Source organism: Dromaius novaehollandiae, chromosome 9, assembly GCF_036370855.1.
Source record: "Dromaius novaehollandiae isolate bDroNov1 chromosome 9, bDroNov1.hap1, whole genome shotgun sequence".
Lineage (NCBI taxonomy): Eukaryota > Metazoa > Chordata > Aves > Casuariiformes > Dromaiidae > Dromaius > Dromaius novaehollandiae.
The window spans coordinates 3,071,319-3,090,153 of NC_088106.1; the positions used below are offsets into that span (position 1 = coordinate 3,071,319).

An 18,835-nucleotide genomic window follows, 5' to 3' on the forward strand; every position below is an offset into this window, starting at 1 on the left:
TCACGCCGCGCGGCGGCCAGTGGCAGCGCTGGAGCGGCGTCACGTGGGGGGGAGGGGGGGGAGCGGGAGCGGCGCGCGGGGCTGGTGGGGTTGTGCGTCCCCACAGCGCGCGCGGTGTCGGTGTGTGAGGAGGTGCCGCCGCCGCCATGTTCGGGGGCTTGGGGCGCTGCTTCGAGGAGGACCCCTTCTTCCGGTGAGGGGCCCCGCCGCGGCCCCCCGGGCGGGGCTGGGGGCGGTGAGGGTCCGCCGGGACGGGGCTTGCCCGGGTTGGGGGGTTGCAGCCTCGGGGCTTCGCCTGCCGGAGCCGCTTTGCTTCGCGGAAAGCCGTCGGGGCTCCTCCGTGCTGCCCCGAGGGACGCGTCGCTCCGGGGACGGGGCAAGGCTGAGCACCGCTGAACCTTACAGCCGTGTTAGCCTGCTCAATAACAGCGAGCGCGCTGACCACGGTTTAAAACTATATAGGGGTTAAAATTGTTGCCAGTGATCTTAAATACCAAAGTTTTGCCTTTTACTCCCTTACTTTTTCGGTAATGCTTTTAAGTTTCCCTGTCTTGCATTGCAGTGAAGAGCACTGTACTAATTTCGCAGTGATACGTGCTGAGAAGAAGTCGTCACCTGCATTGGTTTGAGTTTCTTCATTTTTGTTGTGTTTTTTCAGCTCCTTAAAAAAAGGATAGACTCTGGATGCTCTAGGTCTTGTGGATTTTTTTCTTCCAGAAGGCTGTTTCTGAGCTCCTGCTGTAATTGCCTATGATAAATACAGCACTGGGTGTTCTTCGTGCATTAAAACTTTGCAAGTGCCTGTGTGAGAAAATTGCCTGCAGTATTTAAGGCAAACCATCTGTTTTTTCCAGATCTTATTTCCAGAACATGTTGACACTTCAGTTAAGCAGAAGGGCTTTTTATTTCTCTACCAAGGGTGCAATGGTAGTGCTTTGGTTAGAGTACATCTGCATATGCAGGCTATAGCATTAGTTTAATTTCCTGTGGGAAGTCTCGTTTGCTTTTAGAAGGTAGGTTTAGATAATGTGTCACACAGGTGCTTCACTGGAGTGCTGGGAAAGCCCAAAAAGTTAGAGCATCTGATCTGACCACAAATTTGCATCTCTTGTCAGAAACTGTAAATTGCTGCAGGTAAGAATGGGATCTGAGAACTCAGAGGAGCCTGATAATTATAGGGGTTTATTTTTTTTTTTTAATATGGTACTTACCACATGGAGCTTAATTACAAGCTAAGGATAATACCAGTGGGTGGACGAGGAAGGATAATGCATCAGGGCTTGTGATATGGATTTGTTGACTGTATATCACCTAGTTACAGGATATTCTAGCTGAGTTTGCATTTGCACCTCTTGAAGCAGGATCTATTTCTCTGTTGCAGAAGCACGTTCTTAGCAGTTTGATAGCTTTTTAAAGCTGTTCAAAATTTGATTAGTACCTTTGGTTGCTAGGAAAATGCATGCTGTTTTAACAACTCATCAGCTATACCCAGGATACACTGCAGAAAACTTCACTGTACGTTTTCTTTTACATGAAGTGAAATGACAATAAAAATGGAAATTGTCTAGTTTATAGTAACTTGCATGTTCAAAATATGCTTTCATGATCCTCTAAAATATCAGTTGCTCTCCTGTTACTTGTTAATTTCTAGCATAGCTACTGATACAGTTTAAAATTGGAGAGAAAGACATTGCAGCAGATGGGGGGGAAGCGTGAATATGCGTGCAACCATGTGTGAAACAGAGGAGAGAGGTTGAGATTTGTTCTCTTGGCACTGTCCTTGCATATCTGTTTTACATGTAGTTAAGGAAATGAGCTTACTTCTTCAGATAAGGAGAAGATTACCTTCCAAAATAGTGTAATAATAGGCTTCTGTTGCCTCACAAGGAGAGATTTTGACTGCTGGACTGGAAATAGTGCCTGGGTTAAAAGCAACGTCTCCATCTCTGAGCAGCTGTCCTGGGGAAGCACTAGTCAGTCAGCCAGCATGCTTTCAAGGCCCAGCTGAGTTTCCCCCCTAATAGCTTAGACAGGTGCAGAAGTTGAATCTCCTCTGCCAAGTGCAGTTGTCCTATGTTTTTGATTTACCATTGCACAGCTTTTGTATTACTGCTCCAGGTGTTATATTCAGTGTGATTCTGCAACTTCGAACTTGCATATATGTGTTTTTTAATTAGGAAGTTAAATAATATGAAGTACAGTTTTCAGAAATTAAAACTGAATTTATTCTAAGATACTGGTTTTCAATTGAATGGGAACATACGATGAAGTAAGGAGTAGCAATCATATTTTGTTACTCTACTCTGATGCTATACTTGGTTTCAGCTGGAACGTAGGAGCTAAAACTTTGGAAGTTGAACCTGACTCATACAAGAACTAACTCACAACTTAGATGCATCTCAGTGAAGCTCCTTACTATATGTATTAGCATCTGCTTTTTCCTTTTTAATGTCTACTTTTCTGTATAGATGTATTTGTTTTATATCTCAACAGTCTTGGTGGCTGAACCTTTGGTTCCCTTTATTGATCCCTTCAAACGCATGAATGTCAAGTGAAGGTCAAATTAACTGTCTGTTAGACAAAAGTGCAGGTTTTGTTAATTGAAAATAATGGAACAACAAATGTACAAATGGTTGATGTTTCCATTCAGAACCTAATTTTGGAAATAATTTATGGTGCTTAACAGGTTAAGGACACTAAATCAATGTGCAAAACCTTTATAAAACCTTTCTTTTTCTCAATCAGTTTTATGGTATAGTAGTGCCAAGTGTGTAGAAGTCATGTGTCAATCTCTTCTAAAATATCTTTATTTACCCTAAATAAGGTCAGACTTTGAATTCAGATGTGATCAGTAACTAAGCTAGGATGCTCTCCATCTGTTGCTGTCCTATAAAATCTGTGACTCAAATGAAGGACTTCAGATCTTGCACCCTCTATCGGGGAGTGACATACTCCTAACTTCTGTAATTATGGTTTGTTTCAGTCATCAGAGACATCAAGGTGGTAGGTTTAATGCCTTTGGCTCCTTATTTTCCAAACAGATGCTCTGTTGACTTTCCATTGTTGTTTTTGCCTAACTGTAGAACATACAGAAAATGTAATATTTCTTTGGAGGCTTGACCACATTAGTATTGTTTTACATGTGGCTCCCTAAAATGTCCTTAAACTTGAGACATTTCAGGGAATTGGGAGAATTTACTTCTGTTCCTGAATTGTCACTCCATAGCGGGTATCTTACTTCCCTGTCTTGGATGGTAAGAAGCCATATTTCTAAGTTGTTTCATGGCCCCTCCATAAAAAACATAGTTTTAGATGCAAGTATGAGTGTATCAGATGCTTGTAATGGAAGGTGAACGGCCAGCCGAAGTTGCCAAAGACATGGAAATAAGGCAAAAAATGAACATTTCAGAAAATATCAACTTTATTCGTTAATTCTCTGATTGTCTTCATTCTTAGGTAATGGGTTAAACACATTATGAAGTTACAGTAGTGTGTGTGTGTGTATATATATATATATATTTTAAAAACAAGTTCAGGCTTACAATATGTTTGTTCTTCCAAAAAAAAAAAAAAATTCCCCTCCCAAATTATTTAAGGTTATTTTGTGCTAGGTGAGATGTAGCACAGCATGTTATGCAGACTAAATTCAGCCAGTCTTCTTTATTTAAACTAAAACTATGGAATTGTGTTTTGCTTACGACATGTTATAGATTATTTTGAATGGATATCCTACTACTTTTGAACTGGAAGGGACTGTGGAAAAGCTTTGTTATGCCTGAATTATTGATGGAACACCATTTATTTTTGTGTCTTGATATCTAAACCTATCTGAAGTTTGTGGTGTCAGAAGAGATTTTATGGACATGTGTGTACACTTTGGTAGTGCTCCTGTGCTTTCCTGATCTTGGCTTGTGCAGTAACTTTGCATCTGTTCTTCATCCTGTGAAAAACAAGGGGACACTTGCTGTCTGTGAGTTGCTTATCACACTTGGATTGAAGTTAAAGCTAGCAGTCATGTGAATAGGGTAGATAGGGTCTGCTCATGACAGTGGAACAAAATACTTCTAAGCTGTAATGGTCCGTCTGCATGGGGGTGACTTAAGTATGTGTGTAGCTTAAAGGGATATTGTTGGGTTAAAGATCTCATTGGAGAATTAATCCAGTGTTACAAATGTAACCTTATTTCTGTTAGTATATCTCACTGACTTTTTTCATTGAAGTAAAGTGAAATGCAATTTGGGATGCAAAAAGAGACAATATAAGGAGAAGAGATCAGAGTGGCACGTGGTGTGGACACTAGTTTTCATAGGATTGGAGATGGGGGCGGGTGGGCAGGGGATCAGGAAAGCTATTCAGGAGAATTTCAGGAGGTGATTGTTTATTGGAGAAGTCAGAGGAGCAACCTGAAGCTTTTCTTACACGGAGGCAGAAGTTATGTCATGGGAAAGGTTTCAGTGGCCTGGAGGAATGAGGGCACAAGGTGTCTGGGGAATGCCAGGAAATGGGTAGAAAGGAAGATGAGGTGCTATTAAGACTGAGTAAACATACCTAGGAAATGACTGTTAACCTTGCTAAAGTGGTTTTCAGTGGAGTAGCAAAGGCAAAAATTAAAAGGGAGACAGAGAGGAAATGAAGCATTTTTTTTGTATGAAGTAATACTTTGTAGCCTTCGCTGGACCATAGGCAACAGTACTGAACTTATACTGTGCTTCTGACAACATCGTATTTTACCCCTCTTCTGGCCTCAGTTTGAACTCTAGTTCTTTGCTAAATTAGAGAATACAAAGAATTAATTAAATAATAGTGGAGAGCAATGTTTGCAGTGCAAAACTTAGGAGTTATTGGTGGAGTTCTATAGCTGTTTGGAGACAAAGGTTGAGTGTTTAGAAGGAGGAGAGAAGAGATGAAGGCTAATGAGGAAAGCAAGGAAGGTAGTAAGAATTTTTCTTCCTAAGTGGAGAAGGATACAAGAACATAATTGGGAAGGTGGAAGAAAGGGAAAGGGAAGATGCAATAGTGGATCATAAAATAAAGGAGAGAAAGCTGGTTTGAATTTAGTGGATGCTATAAATTTTCAAGCATATGGGCTGAAGAGGATGAAAAGTAGGATGGAAGCACCTAGGAAAATAAGTTGTGAAAAACCTCTAGCAAGACAGGATATGTTCATCAAGTAGCCCCGCACTAACCTCTGCAAGACAAAAGCAAAGGCGAAAAAAATGATTCTCTTAATTTTAGGGGCTGCGGGTAAAAGAAATTAAAAATAAAACACAGATCAAGATTATAGTTCCTGGCAGATTGGGAGTGTGTAAACTGGAGTGAAAGATGGCTGTGACGGGTGGACAGCTTCACAAAAGATGAGGAAAGAGGAAAAAGAAATAAGGATGCTGAAGAGCATGATGGAGTATTGAGGGAAGGTAGGTAGACAAAAGAACTAAAACAGCCAACTAACCTGAGAGGAAGAAAAGTGAAAAAAAGAGCATCATTGAGGGTAGAAATGACTTCCTAATTGGGTTCTATTAAAATAAAGAATGTGAATAGAGAGCCATATGGAATGATTTAAAAAAATCAGTTTTAAATTATTTCGTAACTATTTTACATAGCTTGGAATAACATACACTAACTTTCTATGCGGAATGTCTCTTTTTCAGTGATCCTTTTGCCGCACATCATGAATATATGCGGCAGATGATGAGAAGCTTTTCCGATCCTTTTGGACGAGATCCATTTCTCAGCATAACAGATGGTAGGGAGAGAACGGTAGATCGAAGAACACGCCATGATTCTCAGGTTGCTCTGAGAGGAAATCGCAGAGTAAGTTGGGGTTTTTTGGTTTTTTTGCCCCCCCCCAATCTCTAGGATTGTTAAATGGAGCTTATACTTGCTGGTGATATATTTGGCTTTACATTTGCATTTCGGTTGAACCTGGTTCAATGGAAAAGCAGGCCTGCCTGCCACATTGGTCAGATTATTTTTATCATTCTGAATAAAATGTGAATAATACCTCTTTTCTGTAATGGCCAAATAATACCTGATTCCGTAATGGCCAAATTTTTAAGCATTTACTTTGACAAACTTACTTCTGTTAGAACTAATAATACAATCGATCTGTGTGCTAGTAAATATTTCTATTTATTAAATATTTATTAAAATAAACACTATGTATTAAATGTTTCTCTTGCAGTAGGGATTAAAAATGTCCAAAGACCCTTCTTAGAATGTTTACTTCCTTCTTATGCTATTTATACTTAAAGTATGTTAGTATATATTTATGCCTTCACTCTGCACTTTAATATCTTGTGTCTAGTAACTTGATTATGTTAAAGTATATGATTACTTAAGCCATTAACTATAATAGTGAGTTCACAAACATTGCCAACTGATTTTAAGCACTTGTAAATCCATCTTTAACAGTTTATGATGTAGCAAATTAACAAAAGATAGAAGAGTCTTAGGTACCAGGTATAGTTTACCTTTACCAGAATGTGTAGAGCTCCGCAAATTGCACTGAGAGAATCTGCAGAAAAAGGTGTGGTTTCCATAGTTTGCTTTTCATGGTTCCATTTGATTTTTGTATTCTCTCTTTGTTTTGGAGTGAGGGTAGTTACTTTGTTGACTTATAACAGTGTGGATTTAAGTTTGCATAATTAATTGTTACGAGTCAGAATAATATACTGATAATTAACACTAAATTTCCACTCTTGTATGTAAAAGTCAAGCCTATGTTTCAGCCACCTAGACAGTATCTTTAAAGAAATTGAAATAATTTAACAATATTTGTATTTTGTATAAAGGCTTCACAGTCTGTATTTTTTCCAGTTCTTAATATATTTCCTGTAGATTCATGGCTGTAAGAATTAAAGAAAATCACGTAAATTGATATGAAGCCTAATATTCCTGTAAACAGCCACCTACAACTGAGAAGGAAGTTAGCAACAGTCTATGTTTTACAGAAAGTACATTTTCAACTGTTTGGTCATGCAATGACAATTATAGCTTATTTTTCTCTACTAAATCTCCCCCAGCCCACAGCTAAATGTATTGCACTTGAACCTTCTTTCACTTTGTTTTTTATAGTCAGATGTCATTCATTAGTGTTTGAGTTCCAGGACAAAACAGCTTACAGAGGGTTGTGGAACTTAGCCAGATTTTGCTGTTGTTATTCAAACTTAGATATTTAGAACTTAATAAGCATAGCTGAAACAGACTGTCACCTACAGGTCAAAAGGGTAACTGTGAGATTCTTTCCTCTGTGCTCATGCATTGCCGGTTAGTTTCAAATATAGATGTAGCTGGATCTAATTAAGGCATAATCTTTCCTCTGCTGAAGCAGATTCTTAAGCCTTGCTTCAGTAGATACCTAAAAATGGATCAGACTCTTCTTTCTCTTTAGAAAAAGAACAAGTCAAAACCTACCCTAATATTTTAGGTATTTTGGCAATGAGAGATAAATGTGAGGCATAGAAAACTTTATCTGTGCTTATGTAAAGGAGTTAAAGGTGCAAGAGCACTGTGTTATTTTGGCGAGTACAAAAGAATTCCACACCTCTGAAAGTCTTTTCAGTGTGTCTTTTAAAATTCCTCATGTTTCACCTAAGAGTTGTCAGAAGAAAACTCAGTACTGATTATTTGAGCTTTATAGTAGTCTTGAATTGCTTTTGCTGTTTTTCTTCCAGAAATGATGCAAGCAAACTTGATATCCATATTTTCCTACATAAAAATCTAATTATGTCTTTATTACTGTGTACGGTACACTTTGTTAACAGTACTCATATGATTAACCTACTGTAATTCGATATTTAAGTAAACTATAGCATACCTAAACTTGCTTTACAAGTGACAATTTGTTGTTACAACTCAGTGTGCATAGATGGGTTTGAGAAATTAAAGCTTTTGGAAGTTTAAATGCAGTATTCGAATAGATCTTCAGTGTCAGTTTTCAGTCTTTTGGGGGAAGTGGAGGAGGAAAGGACAGGAGTATGAGGAGTAATAGGGTAAAACATCTTCAGAGATACTGTCATTCAGTGTATGCACGTGACTTCTGTGACAAAGTCTGACTTCAGTTTTATTTTATTCAGCATGACTGAGAAAATTTTATTGCGGTTTTGAATTTTTTCAAAAACTTAATGGCATATTAGTTTCCAGCCCTGAGAAAGATTCCTTGTATTAATATTAAAAAAAAAAAAAAGCTAACTCTTACTGTGCTTTTCGAAACCCTGGTGGAACTTGAACAGAAGCTTGGTCAATAGGACATCTGATTGTCATATATAATAGGCAAATATTTAAGAGCTTTCAATATCTTGTAAAATAAAGAGTACTTAAACTTTACTGTGACTAATAACTTTAAATCATTATTTCCTAAGATGTCCTTTTGTACCTAATAAGATTGTAGGTTTTTCTGCCACCACATATTACACAGAGCTGCAATCTGAAAGAGTTCATAAAGATACTCAACAATCAAATAATTTCTTACTTTTGCACTTGCAATCTTTATAAAGAGTTTGGTACTTCTGCCTAACCAGTCTGTCTTTAGGTAGGCTTTTATATAACTCTCTCCCATCTTAGTTTCCTGGAAACATCAATTTGTTTTCTAGTATTTCATTGCCCTGTCATATAGGGATATTCAATATGTGTTGGTCAAACAGGAACTTTATTTGTTGGTGTTTATAGCTACATCTATTTATACATCTACAGAAGAATATAATTTGCTCATGGGGGATTTACTAGTCTTCAGAGGGTTCTGTATATGATGATAGATTTACTTAGAACTTCTTTGCAGTGACCTTTGAAACTGCTGACAAGTCAGACTTCATTTTGTTTATTGCAAGAGGATCTATGGATTTTTAGAGAAATATGTTTATATTTTATTGCTACATTTACACTGATGTCTTGTAATACATAAAGAGTGCTTGTGAACAGATCAGTTGCATCCCTTATTTTTCTTTTTCAGCGCTAAAATTTATGTCAGCCTCTTGAAATTCAGTTGCACAAACTTAAGGGGAATATTGATTTGTTGATTTTTAAATCAGCTTTCAGTGATGGGCTTCTATTGTGTGAATAGAATCAAGTATGTTTAGAGGAGTAGGTGACATCTTAAATACTGTGCCTTATTTTAATTTCAGTATAAAGGTTGCTATGGTATATAAATGGTTCTCAACTTCTGGCTTTGTGCTTCTAGTACATACTTATGAATATGACTTATTAAATGTAGTGACAGTTATTGCTTTCTAGTTTTAAAGTATTTTACCTCTATATACCCAGAGACTGCTGCATATCATGTGGTTGTAGCACACTGTAAATTACCGAGGTCCCCTGGAGTGACGCTCTTTATTTGATCAAAAATATTTAATATCACCTGCTGTATATGAAAATGCACTAGATATTTCTGCTGTGTCTCATAATAGGTACAATAACTAAAAGAAGCTGGTTAATTTTTCTTCCAGGCAGTAAGCTGTTCCCTCATGCCCTTTGCAGGCTTTGGTAGAATGGTTAGTATCCCAGGAGAAATAATCTGTGTAGCTCTTGCTAATACATGCATACTGTCTGCATAACTAAAGCATGGATAAAGGCTAGTTTTGTGTGCTTGCAAATTGCTCTGGTTGGTGTTTAGATACATTGAACAGCATAATTTTAGAATGCTTGTTTCTTATTTAATGGAAATGGTGAGGTAGACTAAACACTCCGATAGCAAGTTTGAAAAAGTTACTGTTTAGCAGCCTGCTTTTCCCCTCTGTGGTATATCTGTTTGTCCTTGATCTCACAACTGACTGCCAGTAAATGAAATAGAAGTGTGTTCAGGGATTGAGTGCAGCCGTAGAGGAGACACCACCAACCTGGAGCGTGTTTGTGTCTGTGATATCCAACAGAACGCAGGTACAGTGTCCAGATGCCTAAGAGCAGAAGGCATCTTCTGGAGTTACTGATGCTTGCAGTGATCTGATTCACTACAATGTCTGTAACAACTGCCTAAAGGTTTCAATAGGCCTTAAAAGTAGTTTCAAATGTCTTGCTACTCAAGAAATGTAATTGAATATTTTGTATATACGGATTTTACTTAGCTTTGTGCTTAAACTGCAGGTTTTCCTTTTAATCTCTTAAATATATAGCTATTTAAACGAATTAATTTAAATCTGATTATTTACATTTACAGTAGTTTGAGAACATGGGAGTTTGTGTGTTACTGGAATTAGCAGTGCCTAGAAGCTTAACAGCCAGTGTGCAGTACTTGCACCTGACTAGCATACTCCAGCTGGCACTGAGAATGTCAGCAACCAAACAGCCTCACTGGGTTTGGGTGGGCCCTGATGGAAGTTCATAGTACTAGGAGAAAGGCACGGCAAAACCAGCATCATCTGTTGTGCTGGAGGGGGAGAGCTCTTTTTTCCTCCTTTTTTTTTTTTTTCCCCCCTCCTATAGCAGCTTTCATCATTAAAGTCAATGTATGGTATCAGCTACAGACCCTGCTGATAAAACTCTGTGCATGTAAGCCTGTCTTAACAGCCTCTGTGCACCAGTGGACCTTCTGCTTTTGTGTAAAAATAATGAATGTTTTGTTGGGTATGTATACAGCATCAAATAATTAAGCTGCTATTGCAATCCAAGGTTGTGATTCTCTGATTCTCCACATCATCTGTATGTTATTCAGTGATGTACACCAGAATTCTTTTGCAAAGGAACAGCTGATTTCTTCTGAGACACATCTTCGGTATGAATCTGAGGATGGCTTCCTCTGAAGGTCATTGAACAGAGGCCTGTCCACAGTATAAAAAGTTACACCAGGCAAAGGATTTGCCCTGTGTGTAAGTTTAAAAATCAGCCTCAGCTTAGGAGCTGAGACCGCTTCTTTCCAGCTTAACAGCTAAACTGTGTGAATTAGGTGCCAGGTGTTTTAAAATCCATTTGATAGAGCAGGATGGTCTTCAAATCCTTTTCTCTTTTTTTATCAGAAGAGGACATATCCTGGTGTTACTCCAATCTGAGCAGCTACCTGTTAGCTTATGTGCCATTCTGTCTTCCAGGTCATCTCAAAACAATAGCTAAGCCAGTAAGAAAAACTCATCTTTCTTATGTGTTGGTTAGGTTGTTGTTCCCCTTTCATGGAGATGTTCCTTCCTCTGATAAAAAGGTACTGCTTTACAGTGAAAATATTCAGACAGTTTGATTGTTCAACTTGCCTGTGATTCAGAGGATCAAAATAAGGAAGTGATGTTCCATACTTAATGAGAAGATTCAGGTGCATAAGGAGTATCTAAGTGCAAATCCCAAAGTACATGTCCTAAATAACCAGTGCTAGGATCACGTGGGTATTTTTTTGTAGCTTTGCATATCCATCTTGTAACTTGCATGTTCCTTGCTATAGACGTGGTTTTGTTTCCATATGTTCGTAGGACAGGTGGATTCATTTTATATTCTCTTTCTCTACAATTTAACGGCTTCCTTTGTTAAAATCATGATTCATTTATTTGTTCTGTTCAGTCCCTAACTAAATTCCTTTCACAAGTGCAACCCTGAAAATTTTGTATAGGAAAGTGTAAGATAGTGAATTTCAGCTTTTGCCCTATTTAAGAGGTGTGGTTAAAGTATACTATTTCTATTTAAATGGCTTCTGGAATATTTAATTTCCATCTTCCTGCTCCATGTGGAATCAGAGCTATGCCTAACAAGATCCTTTTTGGTAATGACTTGATAGCAGTGTCTGCAGAGCTTCACTGAGCACATCAGAAGTCTTGCCTAGAATTTCATTCTGGTTCTTTCCTGACTGACTGCTTCATGCTTATTATGGCAGGCCATGTGCATTAAGGGATTTGCATAATAAAGATGATTTGATCTTCCATAGATCTGTAAGGTGTGGAGGGTCATATGGTACTTTTGACTGTGACAGGAACTGACAAGCTAATTAGGTTAGAGAGTATATGAAAACAGTTCTTGCAAGCTGTCCACAATATGTGCTTATTCTGACATTTGAGTAACAAAAGGCTCACACTTCCCTCTTTTCCAACATTTACATGTTAACAGTCAGGTTCCCCATGCTTGCTTTCAATTTTTAACTTAAAATGGTGCTTTTTGGTTTGTCTGTGTTTAGGAACTGCAGGCTGTGAAAACCTTGTTAATGCTCTGATTTGCATCAAAACAGTGCATGTTTAACAGCTTTAGAAATTAGTCTTCCTAATCTTCATTTTTGACTGTTGTCTTTCAGCAGGATTCTGATTTTGGGGAGCCTTTTTTTGCAATGGACAGAATGATGTCAAATATGAGAAACAGTATGCTAGAGATGCAAAGAAAATTCGTGAGTAATTTTTAAAAGTTGTTTTAAAATTATATTGGAGAATGACAGTGGCTTAAAATATTACTTAAAGTCCTGGGGGGCAAAAAAGGTTACTGGCTTAGAACACATTAAGAAAATATGCTGGGGTTTTTTTAGTTTGTTTTGGCCTAGAAAATACTGTGATTATAGTTCTCTATGCTGTCACTGATAATTTGCTAACAAGAGTACTTTAAATATATGCTTAATTCTCTAGGGTTGGAACTGCTTTAAGTTGCCTGGTCTCTAGCTGTTGACAGAGCTGACACCCTAAGTATAGGAGAAGTTTAAAGTGTGACTGGACATCTAAAAACAACAACCCCCCAAACACCTAAATGCCACCCTGTATATAGACTTTTTGAATTTGCATGTTTTGTGGAAATCGGTCCTTTTTCCACTGGTTTTATTTTCAGTGGTGTTTCTTCTACAGTGCTTGAAGATACAATATCAGGATGTGTTGACGGCATTGCTGAATGTTTATTAACGTGGCCTTGTAAAATGGCTCGTTGCCATCGTTGCTAAAATCCTATTTCACCTGAACTTTTTGCACTCATTAGATCTTGTAACCTATGAGATCAGTCATGCCATGTACATCTTCATTAGTAAACTAAACTGTGTCAGGACAAAAGTTTGAGCAGTTACTTACTGCTGACTATGCTTTTAATTTGTTGGCAGGTTTCCTGGCATGGTGAGACCTGGGCCCAGACAATGCTAGGATAAGAGCTAGAGCATATCATATCCAGGGTCTGTTCCCAACAGACTGTATAGGCACATTTCCACTGAGCTCAGGAAGAAGGAGTTAGGAAGGGAGGAAGGAATAAATGAAGATGAAAGGATGAATTTGTGTGGATAGAACTGTCTATGGTACTAGAACTAAAGGTTAATTTCTCAGGGGCCATTCCTTTTCTTAGTGATAATTCCATTAAGATAGACTTAGAATGTAAGAAATATTTATTATCCACAAATTTTAACTTATATTAAAAAATGTGCAATGATTGCTTGTAGGATGACCTGTCTGTCCATCCAGATGCACACACGTTCAGCTCCTCCTCTGTGATGACGTATTCCAAAATAGGGGATGAACCACCAAAAGTTTTCCAGGCTTCAGCTCAGACACGCACAGCTCCAGGAGGTGTAAGTAGTCTTGAGATTCAGCAAAAAGGTGATATGTAATTGTCAGAAGCAAAGTTAATCTATACCAAACCACAGTCTTCAGATTCTTTTACTGGAGACAGTTACTCCTATAATTTAGAAAAATACATGTTTGTAAAATACTGCGCTACATGAAATGCTTCTTAAGCTACAGCGCTGTTTTTCTTCCTTGTAATTTGTGTATGTCTAAGTATACATTTAGATAAATTGTATGCATAGCAAAGACTGGAAAAACAGAGAGCCAGAACAGCTTTTTTTTCAAGGCAGTGTTCAATGTCTTGCTATTTGCTATAATTAATCCACTTCTGTGCATTTAAAACTGTCTAAAACATAAGATACCAAAGGCTGTCTATTTATGCACATTGCTTCAAATCATCCCCTTTACTCGAGTGCTCTTAAATGCTTACATAATGCTTCAGATGATGATGCCCTTTCATTGGCTTCCTTGCAGCTGTTGCATCTAATTCTGCTAAGAAATTTGAATTTGAATTTGAACCCTGAAGCAAGGTTCATGAAAGACTATATGCGAGCAGTAAAGGCTGTTCAGCGTGATTGGCTGTGGGATATGTTCAAGCTCAAGCAGGCACTCGGTTATCAAAAAGGTTCTAATAATATACCTATGAACACAGTGATAAGTGGTCGCCAGGGTTTCAAGCCAGTCAACATGACAACCTAGTAATTAGTTGTCTCTTCACATTGAGAATACTAGCATAAGCTATTACTCATCCTGTTGTGAAGGAGAACGTTGAAGACTTGTCTGCAGGTAGTATATTTAGACTAGACCTTGACAGTTCCCCCCCCCCCCCCCCCAACAATTAATATCCAGTATGTACATTCCTTAAGTAACTTTAGGTGTTGTTTCTATTTTCTTTCTGTCAACAAAGATATTACTTGATCTGTGTTTTGCTGGTATATTTTTAGCTAATGCAATAAATGAGATGATTGGAAAAGCCTGTAAAACCTAATCTTATTTAAAAAGTAAGAACTAAAAACTTTGGGGAAGAAAAACTGATGTTTTTTGTTGTTGGAAGAACACTTATTTCCCTCCTTTGTACAGGTTAAGGAGACAAGGAAAGCACTTAAAGATTCTGAAAGTGGACTGGAAAAAATGGCTATTGGTCATCATATTCATGATCGTGCCCATGTTATAAAAAAATCAAAGAACAACAAAACTGGTGATGAAGAACTCAACCAAGAATTCATCAACTTGGATGAAAGTATGTCTTTATATGCAGTATTCTGGTTTTACACTGGTATTTCACATATCGATTTTGAAGTTTCGGCTTGAGAGATCTTAAAAGGGACTCTTTCGCAGAACGCGCTAAGTCTGCAAATCAAGTTTCCGTATGTTCAAGTTTCTGATGTAAAGTGGACACCCTAGTTAAAATACCAGTTAAGACTTGAAAATGTTGCATCATAATGATGTAATGGCTTCTGTTTGCTTGTACGGTAACTGCTTGTGTTTGAAGATAATTTAAATATTTTATGGTTTCTTTTTAGAGAATTGTTATATTTGCTGTGTGTTTGTTTATATGGCTATATTGCTTATGTCTAGTTACATAAAATGTGTGTATCATAAACCTTCATATACTCTTACAAAACAGTGACTTTCAGGTTTTTTTTAATCATCAAATTTAAACCTACTAGCCATAGGCTTCTTGTTTATCTTTTATGGAACCCCTAGAAATAATCTTCAGGCCATGTAGAGAAACATGGACCACAAGTTTAAAAAACACTGTTTCAATAAAATTAACTTTCATTACATGCTTTCTCCTGTCTTATTTGCATTTATTTAAAATAAAAATAACTGTTTTTCAGCTGAGGCCCAGACCTTTGATGAAGAGTGGCAGAAGGAGATTATGAAGTTCAAGCCATCTAGAACTACATGCAATATAGAAGCTCCAAAATACAGAAGTATTCACCACATACCCAAAGAAGATGGATCAAGAAGGTAAAAAATAATTTCCTACCAGAAAAAGGGAAGACTATCAATAGAATGAAAGCCAGTTCTGAAGCAGTTTGTTTAACTTTATGAACAGACAATGCTTACTGGCAATCTGAGAAGAAATAGCATGCTTTACTTCTGCTTTTTTTGATGATGCCACACTAAATGTTAATATAAGGCAGTATTTTGGTAACTAAACTTTGAAGAAATTCAATATTTTGACTTTGAAAATTACATTATAAATTAATAGGCTAAAATGCTAGAGATTTTTCTAGATGAGTATGTCAGTGTTTTAGCTCAACTATATGCAAACATTTTAACTCTCCCCCACCCCCCACCCCATCATCAAGATGGATCAGTTGCATTAAGATTAAATCCTTATGGAAGGCAAGGTTAATCTCTTCTCTTGGAAAGAGGCAAGGTGGCTTCTGTCTCCAACTCTCCCTTCTGGATTAGGTTTCAGTTAAGACCTCATATAACCCAAAGATCAGGACATCTGTGTAGGGATGAGCATTTTATCTGTAAAAGCAGAAGCTCTCTTGCATGGACTGCTTTCTGTCAAGCTTCAGTTTTTCCCTCCTCATGTCAACATAGTTTCAGTGGAAGTTTATCAGTTTCACATTTGGTAGAGAATGCTAAAAAGGCAAATGCTCCTCTTCTGCAAACTACACAGAGCACTTTCCCTCTGGCACCTCTTCAGTCCTAGAGGTTTACTACCGAGGCTACCTTACTTTCAACTTCCATCTTCAAACGGAGCTGTTTCTGTGCGTCTTCTCATCAAGTGTGCAAGAGGAGGAAATGGTCCAAATCCTTGTATTGCTTTTAATTGGGCAACCCAGATACTTCAGTGTGTGTGCTTTTCTTTTTTTTCTCCCCTCTACTGCTACCATTTCCAGCCTGTAAACAGTGCTCCTTGTGTTTCTTCTCAAAAAACACGAGAGCACGTGTAACTTGAAGAAAAAAAAAAATATAGGTTGTTTAAGTTTCATATTTTCTATATCATGGTGGTAACATTATTTTACAACTTGAAAACTACATTTCTTTAGTAGATTTAAGAATCTTCCTAAAATAACTGGACCTCCACATAAGTAGTGGACAAAATGCATATCAAAAATACGTATCACAATGGTTTTGATTTTAATTTTTGTTGTTGTTTGTTTCAGAGAGAAACCACTTACAAAAACACCAATTGCAGGTTCCAGAGGACCCAAACTTTCTTCAGAGAACCTCAGTGTGAAAGGATCACATGTCCCCATCAAAAGCAGCAAAAAATAAATGGTTTGCATGTCCTTTTGGATGGAGTTTCTTCAGAGAAGATAATGGTGCTGTTTGTTTATGTCTGTATCGGTATATGCATATACATGACCAATCTCTGTTTTTTGTTTTACTATTAGCGTGCCTTTCTCCTCTAATCTTTTGACCACTGAATGTTCTTTAAAACTCCAGAACCTTTGTTTAAACCATCTAGTTTCAATAATTTCTTTAAAAGTACTTTCCACTTCAAAGCACTTTAATGGGATATCGCTAATTCTGTTTAAAAATGCATCGCTTTGTCTTGCAAGGTTTTTCCCCACAACTGCACTAGTTATCTCCAACTCTTTATCAGGCCTGATAATGAAACTGCTTTTTTTCCTACACTGTATAACTTGCACAGAAAGTAAATTCTCTTTTAATTTTGTGTGGCTGAAACAATTAATTTGGGTTTAGCAGTACATCAGTTAATCACAAATTCAGTACACTATCACCAGTATATAATTAGCTTTAAAGTCACATTGTAAATTGTTACTGAATCCACAGATACATCATCTTTAACATGAAGAAGAGTGAAAGGAATACTAAAATGATAAATAATTCTTTAAGTAAAATTTAGAATTTATGAGCTTTCTTATATTTATGCACTGTGCTTGCATCTCACTTTCTGTACCTAGGCTGTTAATTTTGTATTTTCGATCTCTCATGTATTTCCTTTGGAAGTGGCCCATTATATTTCATTCTTGAAGATTCTCCATAGTATTTTTCAATTTTTCTGTAGTAATAAGTGTCCTCCTAAAACTCTGCTGCAACTTAGGTCTTACTCAGAAAAGTATGTGGGAGAGATTGGTTCAATAGGCAGTAGTTTGTTAATTAGACGATGAATAATTACTCCATTTCTTCTGTTCTAAAAAGCTAAAATATCTTCACATATAGGAAACTATGTTTCCGTCAGCTGAAAGATGTGTTGTATGATTTCTGTGCCCTAATCTAGCAGATGCAGAGGAAGCTAGTAAATCTTGAATCTCTCTTGATTTCCCCCCATCCCTCCCCTTTATTGTTTGGTTAAAGATTCTGGCGTTGTAGAAGGAAGCAAACTGTGGCTGACTGAGAACAGGTGGAGTCTTTGCATTAGAAGTGCTGAAGTTCGTATGCTACGTTGTTAGAATAGGTCCCAAGTTGTAGTGTAAATTATTTTCTGTAGAATATAACATTATAGCATTAGCACTATAACATGTATTTCAAGGCTAAAACATTATAGTGTAGCCTTTAAAAAAAGATACTATTTATATGATAAATTAAAAATAACATTAAATGTTTGGTAAGTTAAATATTTGTATGAGTAAAAAGGAAAAGGTGTCTTTAAAGCGAATCTTCCTGAAGATTCCTAGATTATTTAACACGATGATTCCTGCACACTAATGAACATATGTACCTCTGTACTACAGAAAGAAATCGTTTCTCAGCATCTTTAATTCCATTATGAGAGTGAGTCCTGGTGGCGATGAGTTTGTTGTGGAATGTTCTCCCAGCAGCCAAGGCACGTGGGTCTGCTCCCATACGCGGGGCGCGTCCTAGAACAGGCGTATGCAGGCGACCCTGCCGTGGGAGCAGCAGCCCCTGACAGAGGGACAGGCTGGAAGTCACCCGGGGTCCCTCAGTAGCATTTTCCAGAGGGTTTCTGCCAGAACCCGTTGCCAAAAGGAGGTTTTTACTCTATCTGGATAGTAGCAAAGTACAGCTTGGAGCTCGATCCTCCATTCGCTGAAGACGATGCCAATCTTGTCATTAATTAAGAACGTAAGACCATGGAGGCATTTTTCAGTTATGACAGGTGAATTTCCCAGTGATAAACAGCTGATAATGATCTTTCCTGTGGTAACTTCAGAAAAAAATCTTTGATGTGAGAGATGGTGCTATTTAACCGAAAACAGTTTTTATCTGACCACTTGTATTTTTGCATATGCATATACTGGGAGGAAAAAAACCTGAGAGTCACATGTAGTTGAGAAAGCGAGTACATCCTACGATTGTAAAACTGTAGTGGAAAGAGGCTAATATTCATTACAGATTACTTTGTTGTGCAAAACACTGTTCTAAAATGTAATGCGAGAGAACTTGTTCTACATGGAAAGATCTGAAACTAATTCTTTAATAAAGAGTTGCCCATTATGAGGCTCGTTGTTTGG

General features: G+C 37.6%; 1 protein-coding gene across 4 annotated transcripts; it reads left to right on the forward strand.

Annotated features, from left to right (window-relative positions):
* The first annotated feature begins 44 nt into the window (after nt 1–44).
* On the forward strand, nt 45–18,818 carry MLF1 (myeloid leukemia factor 1). 4 transcript variants are annotated; one of them, XM_064516551.1, is made up of 8 exons: nt 45–193; nt 5,649–5,811; nt 9,441–9,485; nt 12,194–12,283; nt 13,304–13,432; nt 14,508–14,667; nt 15,269–15,401; nt 16,559–18,818. In XM_064516551.1, the coding sequence occupies exons 1-8, from the start codon at nt 147–149 to the stop codon at nt 16,668–16,670; spliced, it is 879 nt and encodes a 292-aa protein (XP_064372621.1). In that variant the 5' UTR covers nt 45–146; the 3' UTR covers nt 16,671–18,818. The 4 variants fall into 4 exon arrangements, with proteins under 4 accessions (XP_064372621.1, XP_025952668.1, XP_025952669.1 ...); XM_064516552.1 differs by lacking the exon at nt 45–193 and adding an exon at nt 577–623; XM_026096883.2 differs by lacking the exon at nt 9,441–9,485.
* The last annotated feature ends 17 nt before the right edge of the window (nt 18,819–18,835 follow it).

What these genes read in the sequence shown, in the direction of transcription:
- MLF1 (XM_064516551.1), top strand. Translation starts at nt 147, where the DNA reads ATGTTCGGGGGCTTGGGGCGCTGCTTCGAGGAGGACCCCTTCTTCCG. An exon ending in GAGGAGGACCCCTTCTTCCG is followed by an intron (nt 194 to 5,648) that starts GTGAGGGGCCCC and finishes TCTCTTTTTCAG; the next exon opens with TGATCCTTTTGCCGCACATC. An exon ending in TAGAGATGCAAAGAAAATTC is followed by an intron (nt 12,284 to 13,303) that starts GTGAGTAATTTT and finishes GATTGCTTGTAG; the next exon opens with GATGACCTGTCTGTCCATCC.